The sequence below is a fragment of the Capricornis sumatraensis genome, chromosome 2, assembly GCF_032405125.1.
Source record: "Capricornis sumatraensis isolate serow.1 chromosome 2, serow.2, whole genome shotgun sequence".
Lineage (NCBI taxonomy): Eukaryota > Metazoa > Chordata > Mammalia > Artiodactyla > Bovidae > Capricornis > Capricornis sumatraensis.
Window position 1 is genome coordinate 40,576,999 of NC_091070.1, and position 20,365 is coordinate 40,597,363.

Sequence of the window (20,365 nt, forward strand, 5' to 3'; positions counted from 1 at the left end):
AATATATGGCCATAAAAACCCATCATCCAAACCAGAAACCTGAGAGTAAAAGGGAGAGATAGTAATAAGTACACACAAATAACAGATGTAAACACTGAGACTATCCCCAGGCAAACAGGGATGTATGATAACCCAGTTCACATAGATTTAGATAATGAGGTGTGTAACTACTTACCACAGTGTTTCCCCCCTTGGAATATGTAGTTGCCAGATCACTATGGGCTAACTTTAGTCTGGCAATAAAATCAAAGAGTCAGACATATTTAGTTCTATAAAGGGAGGGAAAAAAAAGGAAAAGGGAGGAAGGTAAAAGAAAAGGGCTTATCAAAAAATTGCATAAGCCCTTTCCACATGATGGGATGAATTTTTAACCTGAGTGCAAGAGTAAGATTTTTTTCCTGTTTAAAGTTTGATCTGAATGATTGCTACAACATCCTGGACTATTTTTTACTTTTGTTTATTCATCCATCACCACCTTGCCCCATTACTGCATTTGTTTTTTTTAAACTGATAGTTACTCATCTACTTAATGCTAATTAAATGGTTCAAGTTTTATTAACTATTCATTATATCACACTGAGCCAAAACCATGACCTGTAACCCAGGTTGCTGCTGCTGCTGCTGCTGCTGCTAAGTCACTTTAGTCGTGTCCAACTCTGTGCGACCCCACAGACAGCAGCCCACCAGGCTCCGCCGCCCCTGGTATTCTCCAAGCAAGAACACTGGAGTGGGTTGCCATTTCCTTCTCCAATGCATGAAAGTGAAAAGTAAAAGTGAAAGTGAAGTCATTCAGTCGTGTCCAACTCTTAGTGACCTCATGGACTGCAGCCTACCAGGCTCCTTCGTCCATGGGATTTTCCAGGCAAGAGTACTGGAGTGGGGTGCCATTGCCTTCTCCTTAACTGCTTTCTAAAATTTATTTGTTCTTTAGTTGCTAAGTCACATCTGACTCTTTGTGAGCCTGTTGACTATAGTCTGCCCAGCTCCTCTGTCCATGGTTTTCCCAGGCAATTATCCTGGAATGGGTTGCCATTTCCTTCTCCAGGGGATCTTCCTGACCCAGGGATTGAACCCTTGTCCCCTGCATTGGCAGGAGGATTCTTTACCACTGCGCCACCAGGGAAGGCCCTTCTAAAAGTTCTAAAACAGACTAATTTCCAGAGAAATTATATTATAATAGTTAAAGTTTATCCAAACAATTTTTAACCTACAACTGGTAAAAATCAAACCACCCCTGTGCACCATTAATAGGAATGTAAACTGTTGTTGCCACTAAAGAAAACAATATGGCGATTCTTCAAGAAATTAAAAATAATAATACTCTATGATCCAGCAATTCCACTCCTGGGTATTTATCCAAAGAAAATAAAAACACTAATTAAGAAAAATATATGCACCCCTTTGTTCATGGCAACATTATTTACAACGGCCAAGATATGGAAACAAACTAAAAACGCCATAAAAAAAGAATGAAATCTTGCCATCTGCAACAACATGGATGGACCTAGAGGTTATTATGCTAAGTGAAATAAGTCAGACATAGGAAGATAAATATTGTATAATTTCATTTATATATGGAATCTAAAAAACAAATAAACAAACGAAACAGAAAAGTTAAACAGAAAACAACAGGTAAGGTTGTCTGAGTGGAAGATTAAGAATACAAACTTCCAATCACAAAATAAATGAATCACGGGTATGAAACATACTATGTGAGGAACACAGTCAATAACTAGCATCTTTTTATGGTGATCTATTGTAACTAGACTTTATTGAGATGATCATCTAAAAAGTAGGGAAATATCAAGTAACTAGGTTGTGTAACAGGAACTAACATAGAGTTGTAGATCAATTATACTTCAAAAGCAAAGAAACAAACTCAGTAAAAAAAAAAAAGAGGTCAGATTTGTAGTTGTCAGAGGCAGGGAGAGGGCTGGAGAGGGGGAATTAGAAGAAGGCAGTCAAAAGGTACAAACTTTCAGTTATAAGATAAATAAGTACTAGAGATGTAATGTACAACATGATAAATATAATTAACACTACCATATGCTATATATGAAAGTTGTTAAGAATAAATCCTCAGAAAAAATCCTAACTCCCAAGGAAAATTTGTTTTCTGTTTGTTTCTATGAGATGATGGGTGTTCACTGAGCTTCTTGTAATACTCATTTTACATGTGTAAGTCAAACCATTTATGCTGTACACCTTAAACTTATACAGTGCTGTATGTCAATTATATCTCAATGAAACTGGAATAAAAAGTAAAAAAAAATACACAGAAATTGTATTTTCTAATAAATGTCATAAAATGAAACATTTCATATCATAAAATGAAATAAAAAACTATATTTTTAAAAAAGCTTTAAAGATAAATGCAGAGCAATTTCCAGAGTCCTCTTAGTAACTCAAATGCTGGGACCTGAAAACAAGCAAGTTTAATTAAAGAAGCACACCTTAGTATACGGCAGCATTTTTCAGTGACTTTGAAGAGGACTGTGGAGAACATTCAAGAGATTTTAAGGTTAAAGGTTTTTCGTTATCCTAAATTTACCTAAAAATTTAGGGTTTTTCTTAAGTATCCTACCATAGTTTTAACAGCAATACTGAGGTTCACTCAACCAAGAAATCTTCATAACTTCAAAGGAAAATATGTAATTGTCTCTTGCAAAAATCTGTTAACCTCCCAGGACAAGTTTCTGCATTTTTTCCTCTTAAATCTTCCCTCTTTTTAGGAATCATGATTCAGACCCCCAAATTCCTGACTTCACAATGATCACAAGGCTGTTCCAGCTGACAAGGTCTATCAGCTAAGATAACTGAATTTTCTTATATTCTGGACACTCAGGCTTATAGAGAAAGTGACTTATAGATACTTGTTTCACGGTTAGACTGCCCTAAAAAGCTCCTAGGCATAGAACTGGAAAGTTCTGTTATCCAAGTTTCTTCTTAATTCCATAAAAACACCATTAGAGATATTTTCTTTTCTAAAGATAAATAATTGAGGAGAAAAAAATTTAGCTTTAAGTGATTACTATCAGATTTCCCTGGCTTTTTCCATGCTCTGAGGACTCCAAAATGACTTAAAAATCTCCTGATCTTAGGTGATTTCAAGAAAAATAAAATAGTACTGCTATTTCAGCAACTGTATAGGACAAACTGATGCTTTAGAACTATGGTGCTGAAGAAGACCTTTGAGAGTCCCTTGGACTGCAAGGAGATCAAATCAGTCAATCCTAAAGGAAATCAACCCTGCATATTCACTGGAAGGGCTGATGTTGAAGCTGAAGCTCCAATACTTTGGCCACCTGATGCGAAGAGCCGACCCAAAATAAGACCCTAAGACTGAGGCAGGAGGAGAAAGGGATGACAGAGGACGAGATGGTTGGATGGCATCACTGACTCAATGGACATGAGTTTGAGCAAGCTCCAGGAGACGGTGAAGGACAGGGAAGCCTGGCAAGCTGCAGTCCATGGGGTTGCAAAGAGTAGGACACAAGTGAGCTACTGAACAACAACAAACAGGACAAAAGAGTATGAAATGAGAAATCAGTATTACAATGATCAAAGATATTGCTGTTACATACACTAACTACAAAAATTACTTCCTTGCAATAAAAGAAACCTTTCTACTTTATTTAACTCAGTCTATTAACTTATCTTGTGGGGTATACTCTGGAAAATGATGGAAAAGCATATCCAAAAACAGGCCAAGTTAAAGTACATTTAAATAGTTTAATAAAATCGACTTCCAAAGTATAGCTTAATATAACCATGGGAGAAGAAATGAAAAATCAAGATATTCTATAAGAAACTATAATTATGAAATAGAAGACAAAAAAGTTTTAGTGTTTCTTTACAAACAATAGAAAGTGATTATCTGTGAATGTTCTTCATATTGTGTTTCTACTCTTACTGCATTATTTTTACTGTTATGTTAATCTTGAGTACGCTAAGTCATGCTTGATGCAGCATGTGAAAGCTGCTCAGTCGTGTCCGACTTTTTGCAACCCCATGGACTACACAGTCCATGGAATTCTCCAGGCCAGAAAACTGGAGTGGGAAGCCTTTCCCTTCTCCAGGGGATCTTCCTAACCCAGGGATCAAACCCAGGTTTCCTGCATTGTAGGCAGATTCTTTACCAGCTGAGCCACAACGGAAGCAGCATGTATTTTAGTAAATAAAATCTACCGCAAGTCTCTGTTTTCTGTGCAGTTAACAGATCTTCTGATTGATATAGAAAACTACATTATGGAAACCTGTAGAGCAATGTTACATTTGTTACAGTTTAGAGCAGGAATAGTTAAGATGGGCTTTCCTTGCACTGCAATGCTATGGTCCTGCATCATACTAGACCACTGAGTACAGTTAAAGGGTACAGGCTATACGAAGTTTGATAGGCTATGCCTATTTGACCTCGTTAGCATAACCTAAACCTATGTGGGATCCAACTCTAAATGGTTCACTTATATTATAGTCTGCCTTCTTAAAAATGCATATTCTGAGGAATTACACCGAGCAGAATAAAGGAAGATCTACTTTACTCTTCTCACTTAACTTCTCATCTTGTTATATTTGGAGATCTGAACAGATTTTTTTTCCTGTATTTTATCTGCTGAGGAAATGCTGTACTGAGGGTTATATAACTCATATTACATTTTTTCAGCCTTTGTAAGTGCCCCAGTATGGAAAACTAAACACTATAGACATTTAATGATCAGAGGGCTTGCTGATGGGTCATTTGCTGACAGTTACTATTTTAGCAGAGAGCATGGAGTACCACTAGACTCTTAGTAAGTAACCAAGAGAATATACTTAACTTACATTGGGTCCAAGGGAGTTAAGAAAAAGCAAATCACTGACTTATACTACAAAAAGGGCCACTAAAGGCTTGAAGCAGATAAAAAACAAACTTCTCATTCTAAGAAAGAAAAATTCTTAAGATTTAAAAGTAAATAAATAAAGTGATGTGGCAGAAAATTGTTCAGTTCATACAAGCCAAATAAATAATTTTCATAGTTGTCAATAGCTGGAAATTCTATATTACCATAACTTATTTTCCTTTCCACTAATGTTTAAGTTCAAGTTTAAAAAAGGAAAATGGTAAGAAATTTCTTATATTACCTTAATATAAATCTAAAATCAGATGCTTTTACAATTGAGAAAACAAAAAAATATCATTACTTTCATGACATAACACAGACTGATCAACAAGGGACATAAGACTAGAGCTAAAATAACAAAGTTAACCACTTTATTTTATTAGCTAAAATGTACAGATTTTTAAAGTGTAGATTTAGGTATTAGTTTTTTCCTTTTAAAACATGTTTTTGAGTCGATGATGTCCTCCTGTCAAAACAATGCCAGTAGCAAGTATAGAAGCCCACCAAAGACCTCAATGTGCTACAACGTCTGATCTCAAAAGGAAATCTGCCTACATATGACAAAGAAGAGTCAATTCAATATTGGTCACATTTCCATTGATGTCACTATTTGTCCCATTTGTTCTTTATCTTGTTTCACTTCTACTTAATCATATGATATTTGGAGGTTTTTTTTTTCACTGAAACTACAATAGCAGGGGTTATCTATACTTGCTGCCACTGCTCCCTCATTTGATGTATTTCACTAAGGCCCTGACAATGTTCACTTCCCTGTTGTCTATGGGATTCATGGCTAACTGCTGCTTACTCATTCTGGCAGATCTTCTTACTCCTACAAAGACTACTAATACCTCAAAACAACTTCATAATTCTGCTTTCTCTTAGTAGCAACTATTACTACTAGCTGACTTATTTACAACAACTTTTTTATCAAGAAAAATTATGTTTCTCTTCTTTGAATAAACTATATAAATATAAATAAGAGGATAGTCAGCTAAAAGGAGCCACTAGAACATTATAGACAGATTCATATTGTATGTTCTTTGAGGGCAGTGGTAATATCTTACTTTCTTCCTCTTTCTAATCCTAATGACAAGCAGACTACCAAAAATATAGTATTTGGAGATTTGATTAATGACTAAATAAGCAAATAAATGAATGAAGATCTTTTCAGAATGCTTAACTCATTCATAAACATTTAATAAACTCCTACTATATGTACAGAAGCAATGAAGGATGCTAAAATAAAAAGACGATGGTTCTTGCCCTCAAAAGCCTCTATCTGGGAGGGAAAAAACACATGTGAACAGATTATTATAAGAAAGTTAAGTATAAAGTACTCTCAGATTATAGCTTCCAAAAGATCACTATCACTGTGATAGTGGCGACAAAGGCTACTTTTACAGGAGAACACTGAAACTTATCCCCTTCACGATCTCTAAAAATTAAAGATAATAGTCCAAATACTCTTAGTTCAGTTCAGTCAGTTCAGTTGCTCAGTCCTGTACGACTCTTTGCGACCCCATGAATCGCAGCACGCCAGGCCTCCCTGTCCATCACCAGCTCCAGGAGTTCACTCAGATTCACATCCATCGAGTCAGTGATGCCATCCAGCCATCTCATCCTCAGTCGTCCCCTTCTCCTCCTGCCCCCAATCCCTCCAAGCATCAGAGTCTTTTCCAATGAGTCAACTCTTCGCATGAGGTGGCCAAAGTACTGGAGTTTCAGCTTTAGCATCATTCCTTCCAAAGAAATCCCAGGGCTCTCACAGGCTGAATGTATCACTTTTATTTAGTCATTTTTCATCATTATATGCCACCTACATGGCTTACTATTAATGACCATACTCTCTGGGTTATGATGCAAGAACAGATAAATATTAGCAGGAAATCTGTTACTTTGTTCCACTTGCACTAATTCTCTCATCATCACAAGAAAAGCCCCTCTTTTAAAAGTAATAAACCACCTAATTTTCTACAGAGCTAATGAACATATTATAGTTGTACAGGTAGTATCATTATAGCCAAGAACAGTTTATAAAAGAAACAGAAGGGCCAACAACATGCTCCTGTCTAAGGTATTCTAGACAGTGGGTTCTATGCTACCTACCACCTAAGCTACTTGAGTTGTACAAGTGACAAGAGTGTGCAAAATGGGTCTCATCTATTAACTCCATATCACTTAGAAGTCAGGATTTCATTGGGTCATACTGACAATGCACTGCACTACATCATAAACAAAGAAAATACCACTCCTCAGTATTTCCCACAGGAAAAAAATTCCTTTTAAACGCAACCAATGATGATATATTAACCATTTAAAAATCAGGTATTACAATATGCACCTTCTTTATCCACAAAGACTCTACTCAATGACAAACTCTACTCTAAATCTGGTTATTTAGTACTAATATGCACTGCTGTTATGTCAGAGGGTAACAAAATAATTCATTTCTTTGAAGTGGAATTAACCCAGGAATAAGCGTCTGGAAAGGTAATGATCTAAGCAGTATTTAAAAGTTTAAAATCAATTTTTCTTCCATAGTCAATATCAATATATCTACAGTTTGGCATACTTACCACACTGACTGAATTTCTCTTTTAGTTTCTGCCAAGTCAAGTCAAAAGGCAGCTAGAATGAAAAAAGGTATTAGTAACAGATATACAAGGAAAAAATTAATTTTAAGTATCCTTTACATTTAGTTGCTTACATTTCTGACAAATATCTGGTTGCCTTTGGAGCCTATTCTGTCTCTCATTCCGCTTCCCATCGGACCCGATAAAAATCCTCGATCCATATCGATGCTTCTCTCCAGTATAGCTCCTATACCTGGTCCCATTCTATCAAAGCTGGAACTCATCCGATCCAGTCCCATCCCCATTCCTCCAGTCACACTGTTCATGCCACCCATTCCACCACCTGGATTTTCAAGAAGGGAAGGGAGGATTTGGGAGTTTGGCGTTTTTGTTTTAAAAGCAGAAGGAAAAGGAGAAGGAAGAAGAAGGAGGGAAAAAGGAGGGAGACAATCATTTTTGAGAAAGAAAGGGAGATAAAAATTAATTTATTTATGTGATTAGACAATATATAAACATAAAATTATTTTCATACACGTGATATAACAATCTTCCAAGGAACAAATTTTAATTTGGTATATATTAGGTTAGTTGAATGTTAATGGCTAACTCAATCAGTTTATTCTAGCCACTGTATAACTACATTAGACATATACACTTCTATAAAGTTACATTCATATCATAAAACATAATATAAATTTTCTACCAATTGTTAATACTTTATTCATTAATGTTATAGTGGTTTTTACCCTCATTTTCATTTTCTAATATTACCAAGTTTAGTAATTATTAGAACAAAGACATATGGGATAAATTCAAATAATTACAACTCACACATCAACTGTTGCTCTCATCATACTGTCCTACATCATATTCTTTCCCTAGCTTACCTTTTATCTCAATATGTTTTCTCACATATAATTTCTCCTTGCATTATCAATTCAATTTCCAATAACCAAAGAACCTAACTTTTAGTCTCTCTGTTATACAGAACTTGTAGAGGTAACAAAAAACACAATCACATCCCTTTAGCCAGAGCCTGAGAATCTAGCTTGTATCTCATACCCACTTGATTGCTATATTCAAGTTGAATCCTCTTTATTCCAATTCTACTCTTTCTCAAATGTATCCTTGTTTCTCATAGCTATTCTAGTATCCCCATTCTAAAAACTAACATCACCCTCAAATTGGTTTTCTGTTAATAACAAATATAAAATTAGGGGAACAGAAGTATAAACACTGAGGTGAAAAAGGAAGATAGGGATATTATATTTAACAAGGAAATAAATAGCCAAGGTTGACAAAAGATGTTGAAAAGAATAAAGTGAGAAGCAAGGTACAATGGAGTAAGTATCTTCCACTGACAAGATTTTTTTTAAACTCACTCTTAGAACAGTTCAAGTAGACTGTGTTTCCTATTTGTGAGATTTCAATCAAGTAAAGGAAGTCAATAAAGTATGGAGAGCTCACACAGACATGGTTCAGCAGGAGTCAAAATTATAAGCCTTGTGCTAAGGCTTAATATAAGTTCTAAAATGTAGTAGTGGAAACAGAGGGAAGAAATTTAGAATTCTCTAGGGTTGCAACAATGGTACTCTTGATTCTATCATGGAAAGATTTAAGAGGCAAGGAAATAAGCATCTCTTTCAATCCTGCCCTCAAACTCAGGAGGTCTCTCAAGAAGTGTTAGATCTGAGGCAATTCACCCATGTTTACCAGAAGACACAAGATGCTCACAGATGAAATAAGTTAGTCTCCAATATAAGCAAGGAAACAAAATTGATGCTAAAGCTAATGTTGTTCCTGACACATGATTAGAAAAATCCCCAGATTCATTAGCTAGAATAAATGTTCTTGAATTGAGTGACATTAAACACATATTCTGGGGTTTAGAAATGTCAAAGAAGTAAAATTCAAAGTTAGTTTAGAAATTTCAAACAGTAAAGCTCAATAACTATCAAAGTTTCTCTAAATTACAAGTCATAGTAACATTTAAGAACAAAGTATTACTATACTACAATAACTACTCTTGCAAAGTTTTTTGCAAGTACTCAAATATTACTATAAAATTCTAGTAAAATTTAAACCTACTTATTCCAGATCCTATTGGACCCATGTTAGAAGCTCCTATTCTTCCTGCAAACCCTCCAATCATTGCACTGCCTAAACAAGGATGGAAAGATAATATACTAATTAATAATCATACTTTAAAATTCCCAAAGTACTATGCTCTCAGAAGATGTATAAAAACTGAAAAATACAAAGTCTTCTAGAAATAGGGTTCAGATATGTAACTGAAAAAGAGAGCTAGTACATTAAAATCTCTAAAGTATTTTTCTTCAAGTAATAAACTACATGAAACATTTTAAATGTCTACTTTTTCATAAAAAAGAGAGCCAAATTCTAAAAATATAACCTGCAAAAAGAAAAGGAGAAGTAAACAGCCAGCCCTACCAAGTCTACCAAAGGAATCTCCAAAGCCTCGATTTATTCCAATATCACCACGTCCAAAATCTCTCTCCATGCTACTAGTCATCGCACCACGGTATAGCTCTGAAAAGATTATGCAACAAATTAACCCTTTTTCAAGTATTATCAATAAACAGTAATCTATTTAGGAACTTACTGAAACTAAACTGTAAAGACAGCAAATGTCACAATACAGAAAGTCCGTGATTCACCCAACCTACTTTCTATGCCACATATATCCCAGTCCTGCTATATCTGTCCTTATCCCCTAGTGCCCATACATCCTCTGAAAATATCTATGGTATCCATCCCCAAGTAAAGGGGGGACATTTTTAATAATAAGGAAAATGAAATGTACCACACATATCCCACTATATACAATTACCTACCTCCCATTCGACCAACTCCTCCAAATCCTCCCATGCTATTCATTGCTTCCAGACCACCAAACCCAATTCCTATGAAATAAAGATTAAGTTTGAGATGTGACTGTCAGTTGTATAGCTGAATAGTGCATTTTGTAAATGTTAAGTCTCATCAGTAAACTTTTCATAACACATCACCTTCCATAGCCCTTAAGTAGGTACTAGGCCAAATTTCTGCTCACAGCCTTTAGGACGTGAACCAATAGTAAATCGTGTTTTGTTTTCCTTAGAATTCTCAACATATTTCTAATTCACTCAACATGGTGATGGGTACATACAAAAAAAAAAAAGAAACAAATACTTATACATACCTCCTCCAATTCTATTCATTCCTCCAAAACCTGGACCATCCATTCCCATACCTCAAATAAAATACACAATATTTACTTTCAATAAACTTTATTTTAATGACTAAAGAATGACATAATGCAAGAGCACAATAGATGTAAGACTGGTCTAGTCACAGCGGAGCACTAGAGAAGCAGCAGGGCACAGGCAGGATGGTTTTAAGTGCTATGCCATAGCAGTTGTCTAAGCAAGAGTCTTTAAGAAGGTCTCTGTGAAAATTAATTAGTCAAGAAAACAAAATTCACTGGTCATGCTCACATTCGGTTAGAGAATAGCTAGGACTGGGCAAGAGTTCATTATTTTTTCAGCTCACACACACAAATATCACTACAGCAGATTGAGAAATCAGGTCTCCTTCAAACATGGCAGCTAAGGGAGCAGTAAAAAATTAAAGAATAAAAATAGTATGTGTTTAGGAGGGCAGAAGGCCTAGGAGTAAGGGAGAAAATTTCCACCCGTTTAGATGAGAATGATTATTTTAACTATCCTCACAATTTAAACTGTAGCTATAGCACCTCAACAAAAACAAACCAGACAGCATTTATTAGTTCATCAGTTATAATAGCAATTCTCAAAATATGGTATGGGGACCTTTGAGGGTTCAATAGATCAAAACTATTTTACTATTCAAATAATACTAAGATATTAACTGTTTTACTTTCACTTTCTCCTGAGTATAAGGTGGAATTTTCCAGAAACCACTCAATAGATGGTATTATAATGAATTGAATTCAGAAGCAAATGTAAGAGCATGATTATCTTGCATTAAGCCAAACATTAAAGAGATGCAAAAAAAGGTGAAATATCACTCTTCTAATTTTTGTTTTCTTAAAGACATTTATGTTAACACATAATAAGTTTATTATTTTAAACACGCAAATTTTTAAGTTCTAATTTTTAATTTCTTATAAAGTACATACCGACAAATATAACCACATACACAAAAGCACTTTGGAGTCCTCAACAAATTTTAAGTTTATTAAAGGGTTCTTAAACCAAAAAGCTTAAAAATTAATTTTCAAAGATAAACTGTAGATTACTCTAGGTGAAGAGTCAAACAGCTATCTGAAAAGCTACCTTCCCAACTAGATATTCAAATTTAAATTGCTTACAATATGGTAGTATTTCACCCATTCCACAAAGAAAGTATATCCATGATATATAAGGCACAGACAATACTGAATATTCTCCTTTGACAATTCAAAATCCACAGTGCTAAAAGGCTAACTGTAACATGGCTGGCCTCAGAGGAACCCTCCTGACCTTTGCCCAATCTCTTTCCTGTTCTCTGCTCTCAAGGTTTCCTTCCTTTTTCAGACTAAAGCAACATCTTAAATATTCAATTATAAACTACAGTCCTTTCAACATTATTACAAACTAGTAAGTATAAGCTTTACAATCTAGCAAATGTATCATTTAAAATGAAATAATAAAGTTAGAATACTTACCACTTGGACCTAAATTTCCCATTACACCACCTATGTTCAACTGGCTGGCACTAATAGGTTGTCCACCTGGACCAAGTCCCATTCCAATGCCTCCAAGACCACCTAAAACACAAGTAAGGATGTTATTATCAATTCATATTTGATCAACTAACTGCCACTGAAAATTTTAAAGCTATATGCTTATAGTAGTAATTTTAAAAGTTTGAAAATTTGTAAATAAGAGTAACAGTTCTTGCTTTCATTGAAACGTAGCACACTGAGGCCTTACTATATCATTTATTAAAGAGAAGTGTTTTATGAAGCAGGTTCATCTTATATCACAGTCAAATGCATATTGAAAAAGAGTAATGAAATACTAAGAACATTCTGAATCACTTTATAAATGACCTACATATCTTAAAATTATGTATGTATTAAATCTGTAGACCTTCTTAAAATCTAGGAATTACTTTTAGATGGTTCAGAAGAAACTAAAAAGTCAACAACCAAGTAAACATAATATTGAATAAAGTGAATGTTATATTACCTAGGTTTATCATTGACATATTTATATGTATCTTAAGTGTTTTCATATATGTCATGCATAGATGAGGTAATTTTTGAGACCTTAAGTTACTTGCAAAATGCTATGTGATTAAGCTAACACTAGAATTCAAGTTTTATGTCTGTAAATCCAGTATTCTTTTTACTTCTCTTAAACTACTTAAGTTCACTGAAAATAGACTCTAAGAAGATAATCTGATGACCTTAAAGACAGTGGGAACTGTTTTATTCTACTAACTCTGAGTTTGGTCTTAAAGTTCCTGCTAGTCAATGGAGCAATTAGTAAGTGCTAAGGGTTGAGAAAACCATATATTATATACTTTTTTTTCACAGTATAGAAGCATGTTGTGTTACATTGGGAAGATCAGTGTGACCTGGTAAAAGAAATACCTTTTTTTCAGTTCAGTCCCTAAAAACGATTCAAAGCAATAGTACACTTAACTATCAACAATGCTCATGTCTACACATAACACTCTTATTTTCATCTTTGATACCATTCTTCACTAAAAGGAACCAGGACTCTTTGAAAGTAGGCCAATTTCATGTCTCAGAAAAAGAAAAATCATGGATCTGGGAAATTCCATTCTTACTAGAAAGTAAGAATATCAGAGGTATAAAAAATGAAGAAGCCTCCACTTGCCAAGTTACAATAATCTCAGCAAAGGAAGTGGAAGTGGAGGGAGAAAGGAAAGAATAAACACATTAAAAATAATTAACTTAAAACAACAAACTGATTCTGTCCAAGTCTATGAATTCACACTACATCTCAATAGAAAAGAGTACATAAAATCATAAATCTTGAAAAGAATAGATATAAAATAAATATGAATATAATAAAGGATTATTTTTAATCTAAACAAATTGAAGAGTTCTAGTGGTGGAAAAGAAAATTGAAAGCCCTTACTTTACAGAGCCAGGATCTTAAAAGATGACACCCTAAGTGATAACGAAGGGCAGAGAAGGACTGCCCTACAAAGGGAGAACAGGCAATATTCAAAGACACGTTAAGCTGAGAATTTTCCAGAATTTATTTTAAAAAACTGAATTCTCAATTGTGAAAGCCCAATAAAGGATAATCCACACCCACAATGTAGTAAAACTATATGCCAAAGACAAAGATCTTAAAATCGGCTACATGAAGAACACAGCTTACCTACAAAGAAAGGACAATTCAGCTGATAGCTGACTCAACAGCAATAATGGAAGTCAGAAGACTGGAATATTTTTAAAGTGCTGAGGGAAAATAACTATCTTAAACTATATAACTTCATCTTCGAAGACATTTATAGACAAATCAAAATTGAGAGAATTTACTAACAACAGGTACTCATTGAAAGAGCTTTTAAAATATATGCTTCAGGGGGCAAAATAATAGTGTCATGATCTATGAAAGCAAATAATAAGTAAGTACTAATAATGCCTATTTTGTGGAACTGGATAAAAAGTAAATATATAACTAAAACATTAAGCAATAATAGCATATAATTCAGTAGGAAAGTGATTAAAATTAGAGCATTCAAAGGTCATTTGGCTTTTGAGAATAATCCTACTAACTTCAGACTTTATATCAACACACTAAAATATTCAGGATAACCACTGAAAGGGAAAGATAGAAAAAGAAATATAAAGTAAATATTTGTACAAAGCAGATAAATGCTAATAAAACACAAAATAAGATAATAGGAATTAAACCAAATAAATCTATAAAGTAAATAAATAAAACAAAGCTGTTGTATCTACATTACTATTAGACAAAAGACGTAGAGGCAGTTACTAAATATGAAATCATTCTACAATGATAAAATCTTAACTCACTAGGAAAATGTATCAGTTCTATACTTGTATGCATCTACTGAATTAGTTTTGAAATAAAGTAAAACTAAGAAAAAGCAGACAAATTCACCTTAATAGCATAGGATTTTACCATAAATATATCTCAGTAATTGATAGCACAAGCAGACAAAATTACTAGCAAAGGTGTAATTTAAATGATTAACAAACTTGACTTAATGAACACAGGGCTCTCCAGATGGCACTAGTGGTAAAGAATTCACTTGCCAATGCAGGAGACCCAAGAGATGCAGGTTCCATCCCTGGGTCGGGAAGATCCTCTGGAATAGGAAATAGCAAACACAGCAGTATTCTTGACTGGAAAGTTCCATGGATAGAGGAGCCTGGAGGGCTACAGTCCATGGGGGTCACAAAGAGTCAGACACAACAGAGCGACTGCACATGCACACACACACAACACAGACACAACAGTATACTGAACACCTGGAATATGTATTAAAATGTATCATATAGTAGGCCACAATAAAAAGTCCAAATTAATTAATTAATTCCAAAGAATCAGAATCATATAGACAGCTACAGCCACACTAAGTTAGAAATTAATAAGAAAAAGCCTATACATTTGGAAATTCAAAAATACATAACTTAGGAAGAAATCATAATGGTAATTTAATAAAAATTAAATCACAATAAAGACACTCTAGCACAACTTGTATATAGTGGCCAAATTGATAGTCATAACTATCTGTATTAAAAAAGAGGCTACAAATTAGTGAAGTACACATTCAACTTAAGGAGTTACGACAAAAATAAGAGACTAAACCCAAAGAAATAGAAAAGGAAATAAAACTAAGAGCATAAACTAAGATATAAAAAATGGAATTTACTTTTTCAAAAGCACTAATAAAACTGACAAATCTCCAAGCAAAACTGATTAAGAAAAACAGAGAAATTGCAAACCTTTGGAATTTAAAAATGACAGAACTATAGCTGTGGCACAAATTGAAAGAGACTATTTTATGCCAACAAATCTGAAAATGAACAAAAATGGTAAATTCTCAGAAAAATAGAAATTACCACAATGGATTCAAGAAGCAACAGTAAATACAGTAAATAATAGTATATAAATAATAGTAAATAAAGTTAATAAGTAAAAATCTTTTCCTAAACACTATACATCAGGGCCAGTTTTACAAGTAAGTTCTAGCCAATGTTGAGAGAACAGAGTATTTTCAGGGAGAGAGAGAAATTCTCCTGAAAGTAGTATTGTTTCTTATAACAGAAAAATTAGAATAACCTAAAATACACACACACATATATTTACAAAATGTGGCATTAGCCACTGAAGTGAAGGGATTAGAGCTACAATTTTTCAACACACATGAAATCTCAAAAACAATGTTAAACCAAAAACAGCAAGTTGCAGAAAAATATAAACAATATAATTTCACTCACACCAAATTTTGAATCCAGCAAAACAATTTCATATGTTTATGAATGTATAAATGTGTAATCAAATTATTAAAACACAGATAAAATGATAAACACTGTATCCATAAGTTGTTTCTTCTAGGTAAAGTTATCTAGTGGGAGGTGGTAAGGGAGGAGAATCTTTATCTATAAAATGTTAACGAAAAATCACCTAAAACAAATATGGTCTATGATAGCTACATGAGTGATTTTATATTTGTCTATATAAACAGTTATGATAAAAAAAACTTTAATAATAAACAGAAAAATATAACAAAAAGAATAAGAGATAGTATTTACTGAGTGCTTACATTACGCAGAACTGTTCTATGCACTTTATATATTAACTCATATAATTCTCATGCCAATCCATAAAGTAGGTACCATAAGCATCCTCATTTTAAAGATGGAGCATTGAGACACAGATGTTAAATATATTATATTGATGTTTTATAATCCTTTGGAAAATAATTTTGATAACACTGATCACCTGAAAACCTATAAATCTACTTCAAGGTATCTATCCTAATGAAATAACCAAAAACATACCAAAGACTTGTATACAAAAAGAAAGAAAAAAGGAAAACTCTGTTGGTGATTAAAGGAAAAAAAGTTAACATACCTAAAATATACATAACACTGAAATAGTTATGGAGCTATATGGAGATATGGAGTTATATCATATGGATATGGATAGGTTAACAGCCAATAAAAAAATTTTAGAAAGAACTTATAACAAGGAATAGTGCTTACATTCTAATTGCTAAACAAAAAAAATAGAAAATTATTTATGTGGTAGTTTTCAACTATGTAAAAAAAATACACATATAAGGAAACACTGGAAGGAAATTCACAAAAATGTTATAATAATGGAGGTTATTTATGGATAATAAAATTACAAAGACTTTCCCCCGCCCACATAAGACCTTAACAAACTTTTTAGTATATACTGCTTTTATAATCAGGAAAAACTACAAAAAGGAAACAGAAAGTGGCACATATTTATCTTCTCAGTCTTCCTAATTAATTAGCACAAACCAGCTCCATAACTCGAAACACCACACAGCGGGCAACTGGGGATGCAAGCACAGACAGTCCTGTTTCGCCTATGACCGTCTGCGTGGCGTCTAGGAACGGCTTCACTTACGTGGCAACTGCGGCGCTTTACTGTCATGTGACCGATAGTCTTCATGAGGGACAGACTTGTCATCCTAGTTGCAAAAAAGTTTATTATATGGTTAATATATAACTTAAAAGATCTGTAATGTAGAAGAAAGCAGGTAAACTTTGAGGTTGGAGAGTTGAAGTGATATACAGGAACTCACCATTTTCACATGCATAGGTCTATCAAACAAAAACTGCCCATTGAACATAGCTGTTGGTTCAGTCAAGGAAAGCCAGTCAGAACAACTATGAAATTATAGTTGAACACAAACACATTTTTAATAATCATATTTAGCATCTAACTACCCTTAATATTTTCATCAACGTCTTTTACTATTTTACTTATTTGTATTAGTTTCTTCCAGACGCTCAAAGAAAAGCTTCAATTTTTTGCTTTATACTTTTACTTTATAAATAAAATATCTTTTAATCCAGCCACTGAAAAAATAAAACTAACTAGGCATCATTTAAAGCAACTATGTTAATGTACAATGAGATACATTACTGTCAACAACATGTATACAATTAGTTGTAGTAGCAAGAAAAAGTAGGAAAAAGTTAATACCAGGCCTGTATAATATGGCTAATTCAAGTTTTAAGAGTGACTTTAGTACTTGGACATAATAAAGGTTTTATGCACTGGAGACCAAATTCTAATATACATTTCTAAGTAAGGCAACCTTAAATTCCATGATCCCCACAAAATGGTATCAAACTTCAACCTTATTAAACAATGCTCAAGTGTAAATCAGGATACAAATTGCTTGAACTGCTTCAATTGCTTGTTCAAAAGTGACTGTGCCCATTCCTCTGCTCTTGCCATCTTTGTCTTCTTTAATATCTGCCCGCTTTACAGTTCCAGCTATGCTGAACACTTCCTTTAGCTTCTTCCAACCAACTTTGAAGTCAAGCTTAATATAAAATCATATAAAGTTACACATCTATTAACCCCTCTCCCCACTTAATACAAATCATTTCTAAATTCTCCAAAATATAAAGAACTCTAATTCTTGTAAAACAGTGTATCAACAGTATCAAATAGAAACATCTTAAGTTGTTAAAGATTAGTAAGCTACACCTATGTTGTTCCTTACCCTTGATTTTTTTAAATTCTCAAAAACAGCCTCTCAGTGCTGCTCAGTCCTGTTTTGTACATTTTGAAACTTTCATATCTATTTTTACTGACAGAAATTCAGATTTTAGAAAGTATAATTGATATCACTGGCTTTCAAAAGCTTAAGACAAACCAATGACAACATGCACATTCACAAATATCACATCTAAAGAAAGAAATCCAGTTACCAATAAGACTAAAGTCACATACAATAATAGTATATAATATCAAGAACTGTTTGTTTATAAATTCTACAGTTCTATTTTTAAAAATCCTAAATACTTGTGTTTATACTCTAACCTTGTATTTATGGACTCAAATTGGGTCTGAGTTTATAATAATTACTATTTTGCTTACTTTAGTTAAAAACAAGCAAAATATTTTATAAACCTGTTACCCATTCATCTAATAATCTCAAGATTAGGACTAAATATCTAAATGGCAAAGTTTTAGAGTAAAGCTTACACTTACATTAGCAACAAAAATTGTGGAACCAAGTCTACCAGCCTGCAAATTACTGATAACCTCAGGAGGAATGTTTGGATTATTGAGAATGGAAGGTGGTAAATTCATCAATCCCGATCCCATATCGGGTACATGTCCTCCTGGAAATGATCCTCCTGTTCGTTGCAATGCCCTACGAGCATTTTCTCCATCAGGATCCTATAATACACAGTCAATGTTAAGTGCCACTATATACATCAGTAAATCTATACCACTAAAATAACAACTTCAAATTCTACAGCAGCTATCCAAACTGGCTCAAATTACTGGCCCTCTTGAAGAGTGAGCTTTTTTCTTATCCAGAGAATCCAGTCCCATAAAAACCTGTGGACAGACAAAAGATTTCAGTCTCCAGGGATGTCAATTAAATACCTTTTTCCAATCACTAAAGTCACTTAAGAACTTGAAATTAGTTTAATTTTGTCCTCACACAGGTATACAAATATATGGCACATACACATACAAATAACTCAAAGAGGAACAAATACTTACTGTGACTCTTTCCTTTTCAAAATGCGGTAATGATACACCCAAAGCAATGCCAAATTCATATTACCGCAAAGCTTTCAACAGAGAACAAACTATTACAAAACCCAGAAATACTGGGGTAGAGGGGAACTGTTACAATCTGCAAATTTTATTCCTGAACAAAAGAGAATTATATACTTTCCAACCTCAAAAATGATTACAATTTGAGATGGAGAGAAGAAGATAAAGAAAGGCTAAGTACCAAGTAAAGAATGGTACTAAACATTGTTTGGGTTTTGTTTTCTTTAGTTCATTAACTTTTAAGAGAAACATTCTGCCTTTAAACAAAACAAAAAAGGTAAGCTTAAACATACTTCTCACTTATCTCAGCAGAGTACAAAATACAAAAACCACGTAAACACACAGACTACCACTATCTGCAATACCAAATGATTACGATACATGCTACTATCTACACTCTACTCTGCTGGTTCTGGTCAGGGAATTCTAATGAAAAGAAAGCTGGGTGACTTTCAGAAATTTTCTAGGAAGGCTAAGAGAATAGAAAGTGAAGTGAATGTAAGGATAAAGGTATTCTGCCATTCAATGTATTCCATCATGATGAAGAAGTAAAAAGAAATATAAAAGCAAAGAAATGTTCTGAAGACTGCTACATAACTTTTTAAGTTAATAAATAAATGCTTCAGGCCTAAGGTTTCAAAAACTAGCACAAATACAAAACTGAGAATAGTGGTTATCCATGGGGGAAGGAGGAGGACATAGCAGGGGAGATGCTTCATGAGCCATTAAGAGAGTCGGTTTCTCCTTAACATCTTAATATTAATAAAGCACATTGCTATATTTTTATTTTTATGTATGACATACATATAAACACATATACACACAAAATACACACATATATATCATAAAACATATATAAAATACAACTTATGTAAAACCACCTACTATACAGCGTGGTTTTTAGTCCTCCGTTCCCATTAGGTGTCTGTCTGTCACTGTCTACTATTGCTATGAGAGAGCCTATAAGTTTACAACTGCTATCAAGCACATTTAAGTAAATTTTAAAATGTAATTCTAATATCTGTTAATGAACATTGGAAATATACTTTTCCCTAGACTCAAACTAGTATTTCTCGGCAATGATCCT

The 20,365-nt window shown here is 33.7% G+C and overlaps 1 protein-coding gene across 1 annotated transcript in view; it reads right to left on the bottom strand.

The window, feature by feature from the left end:
* The window catches only part of MYEF2 (myelin expression factor 2), a 34,223-nt gene that overhangs the window by 3,864 nt on the left and 9,994 nt on the right, over nucleotides 1-20,365 (bottom strand). The window contains exons 6-15 of the mRNA XM_068992805.1: nucleotides 18,697-18,888; nucleotides 17,869-18,022; nucleotides 17,273-17,322; nucleotides 17,095-17,158; nucleotides 12,144-12,245; nucleotides 10,659-10,709; nucleotides 10,312-10,380; nucleotides 9,908-10,006; nucleotides 7,591-7,799; nucleotides 7,460-7,511 (exon numbers count right to left, since the gene is read on the bottom strand). Coding sequence (XP_068848906.1) covers nucleotides 7,460-7,511; nucleotides 7,591-7,799; nucleotides 9,908-10,006; nucleotides 10,312-10,380; nucleotides 10,659-10,709; nucleotides 12,144-12,245; nucleotides 17,095-17,158; nucleotides 17,273-17,322; nucleotides 17,869-18,022; nucleotides 18,697-18,888 — 1,042 coding nt within the window. The remainder of the gene's footprint in view (nucleotides 1-7,459; nucleotides 7,512-7,590; nucleotides 7,800-9,907; nucleotides 10,007-10,311; nucleotides 10,381-10,658; nucleotides 10,710-12,143; nucleotides 12,246-17,094; nucleotides 17,159-17,272; nucleotides 17,323-17,868; nucleotides 18,023-18,696; nucleotides 18,889-20,365) is intronic.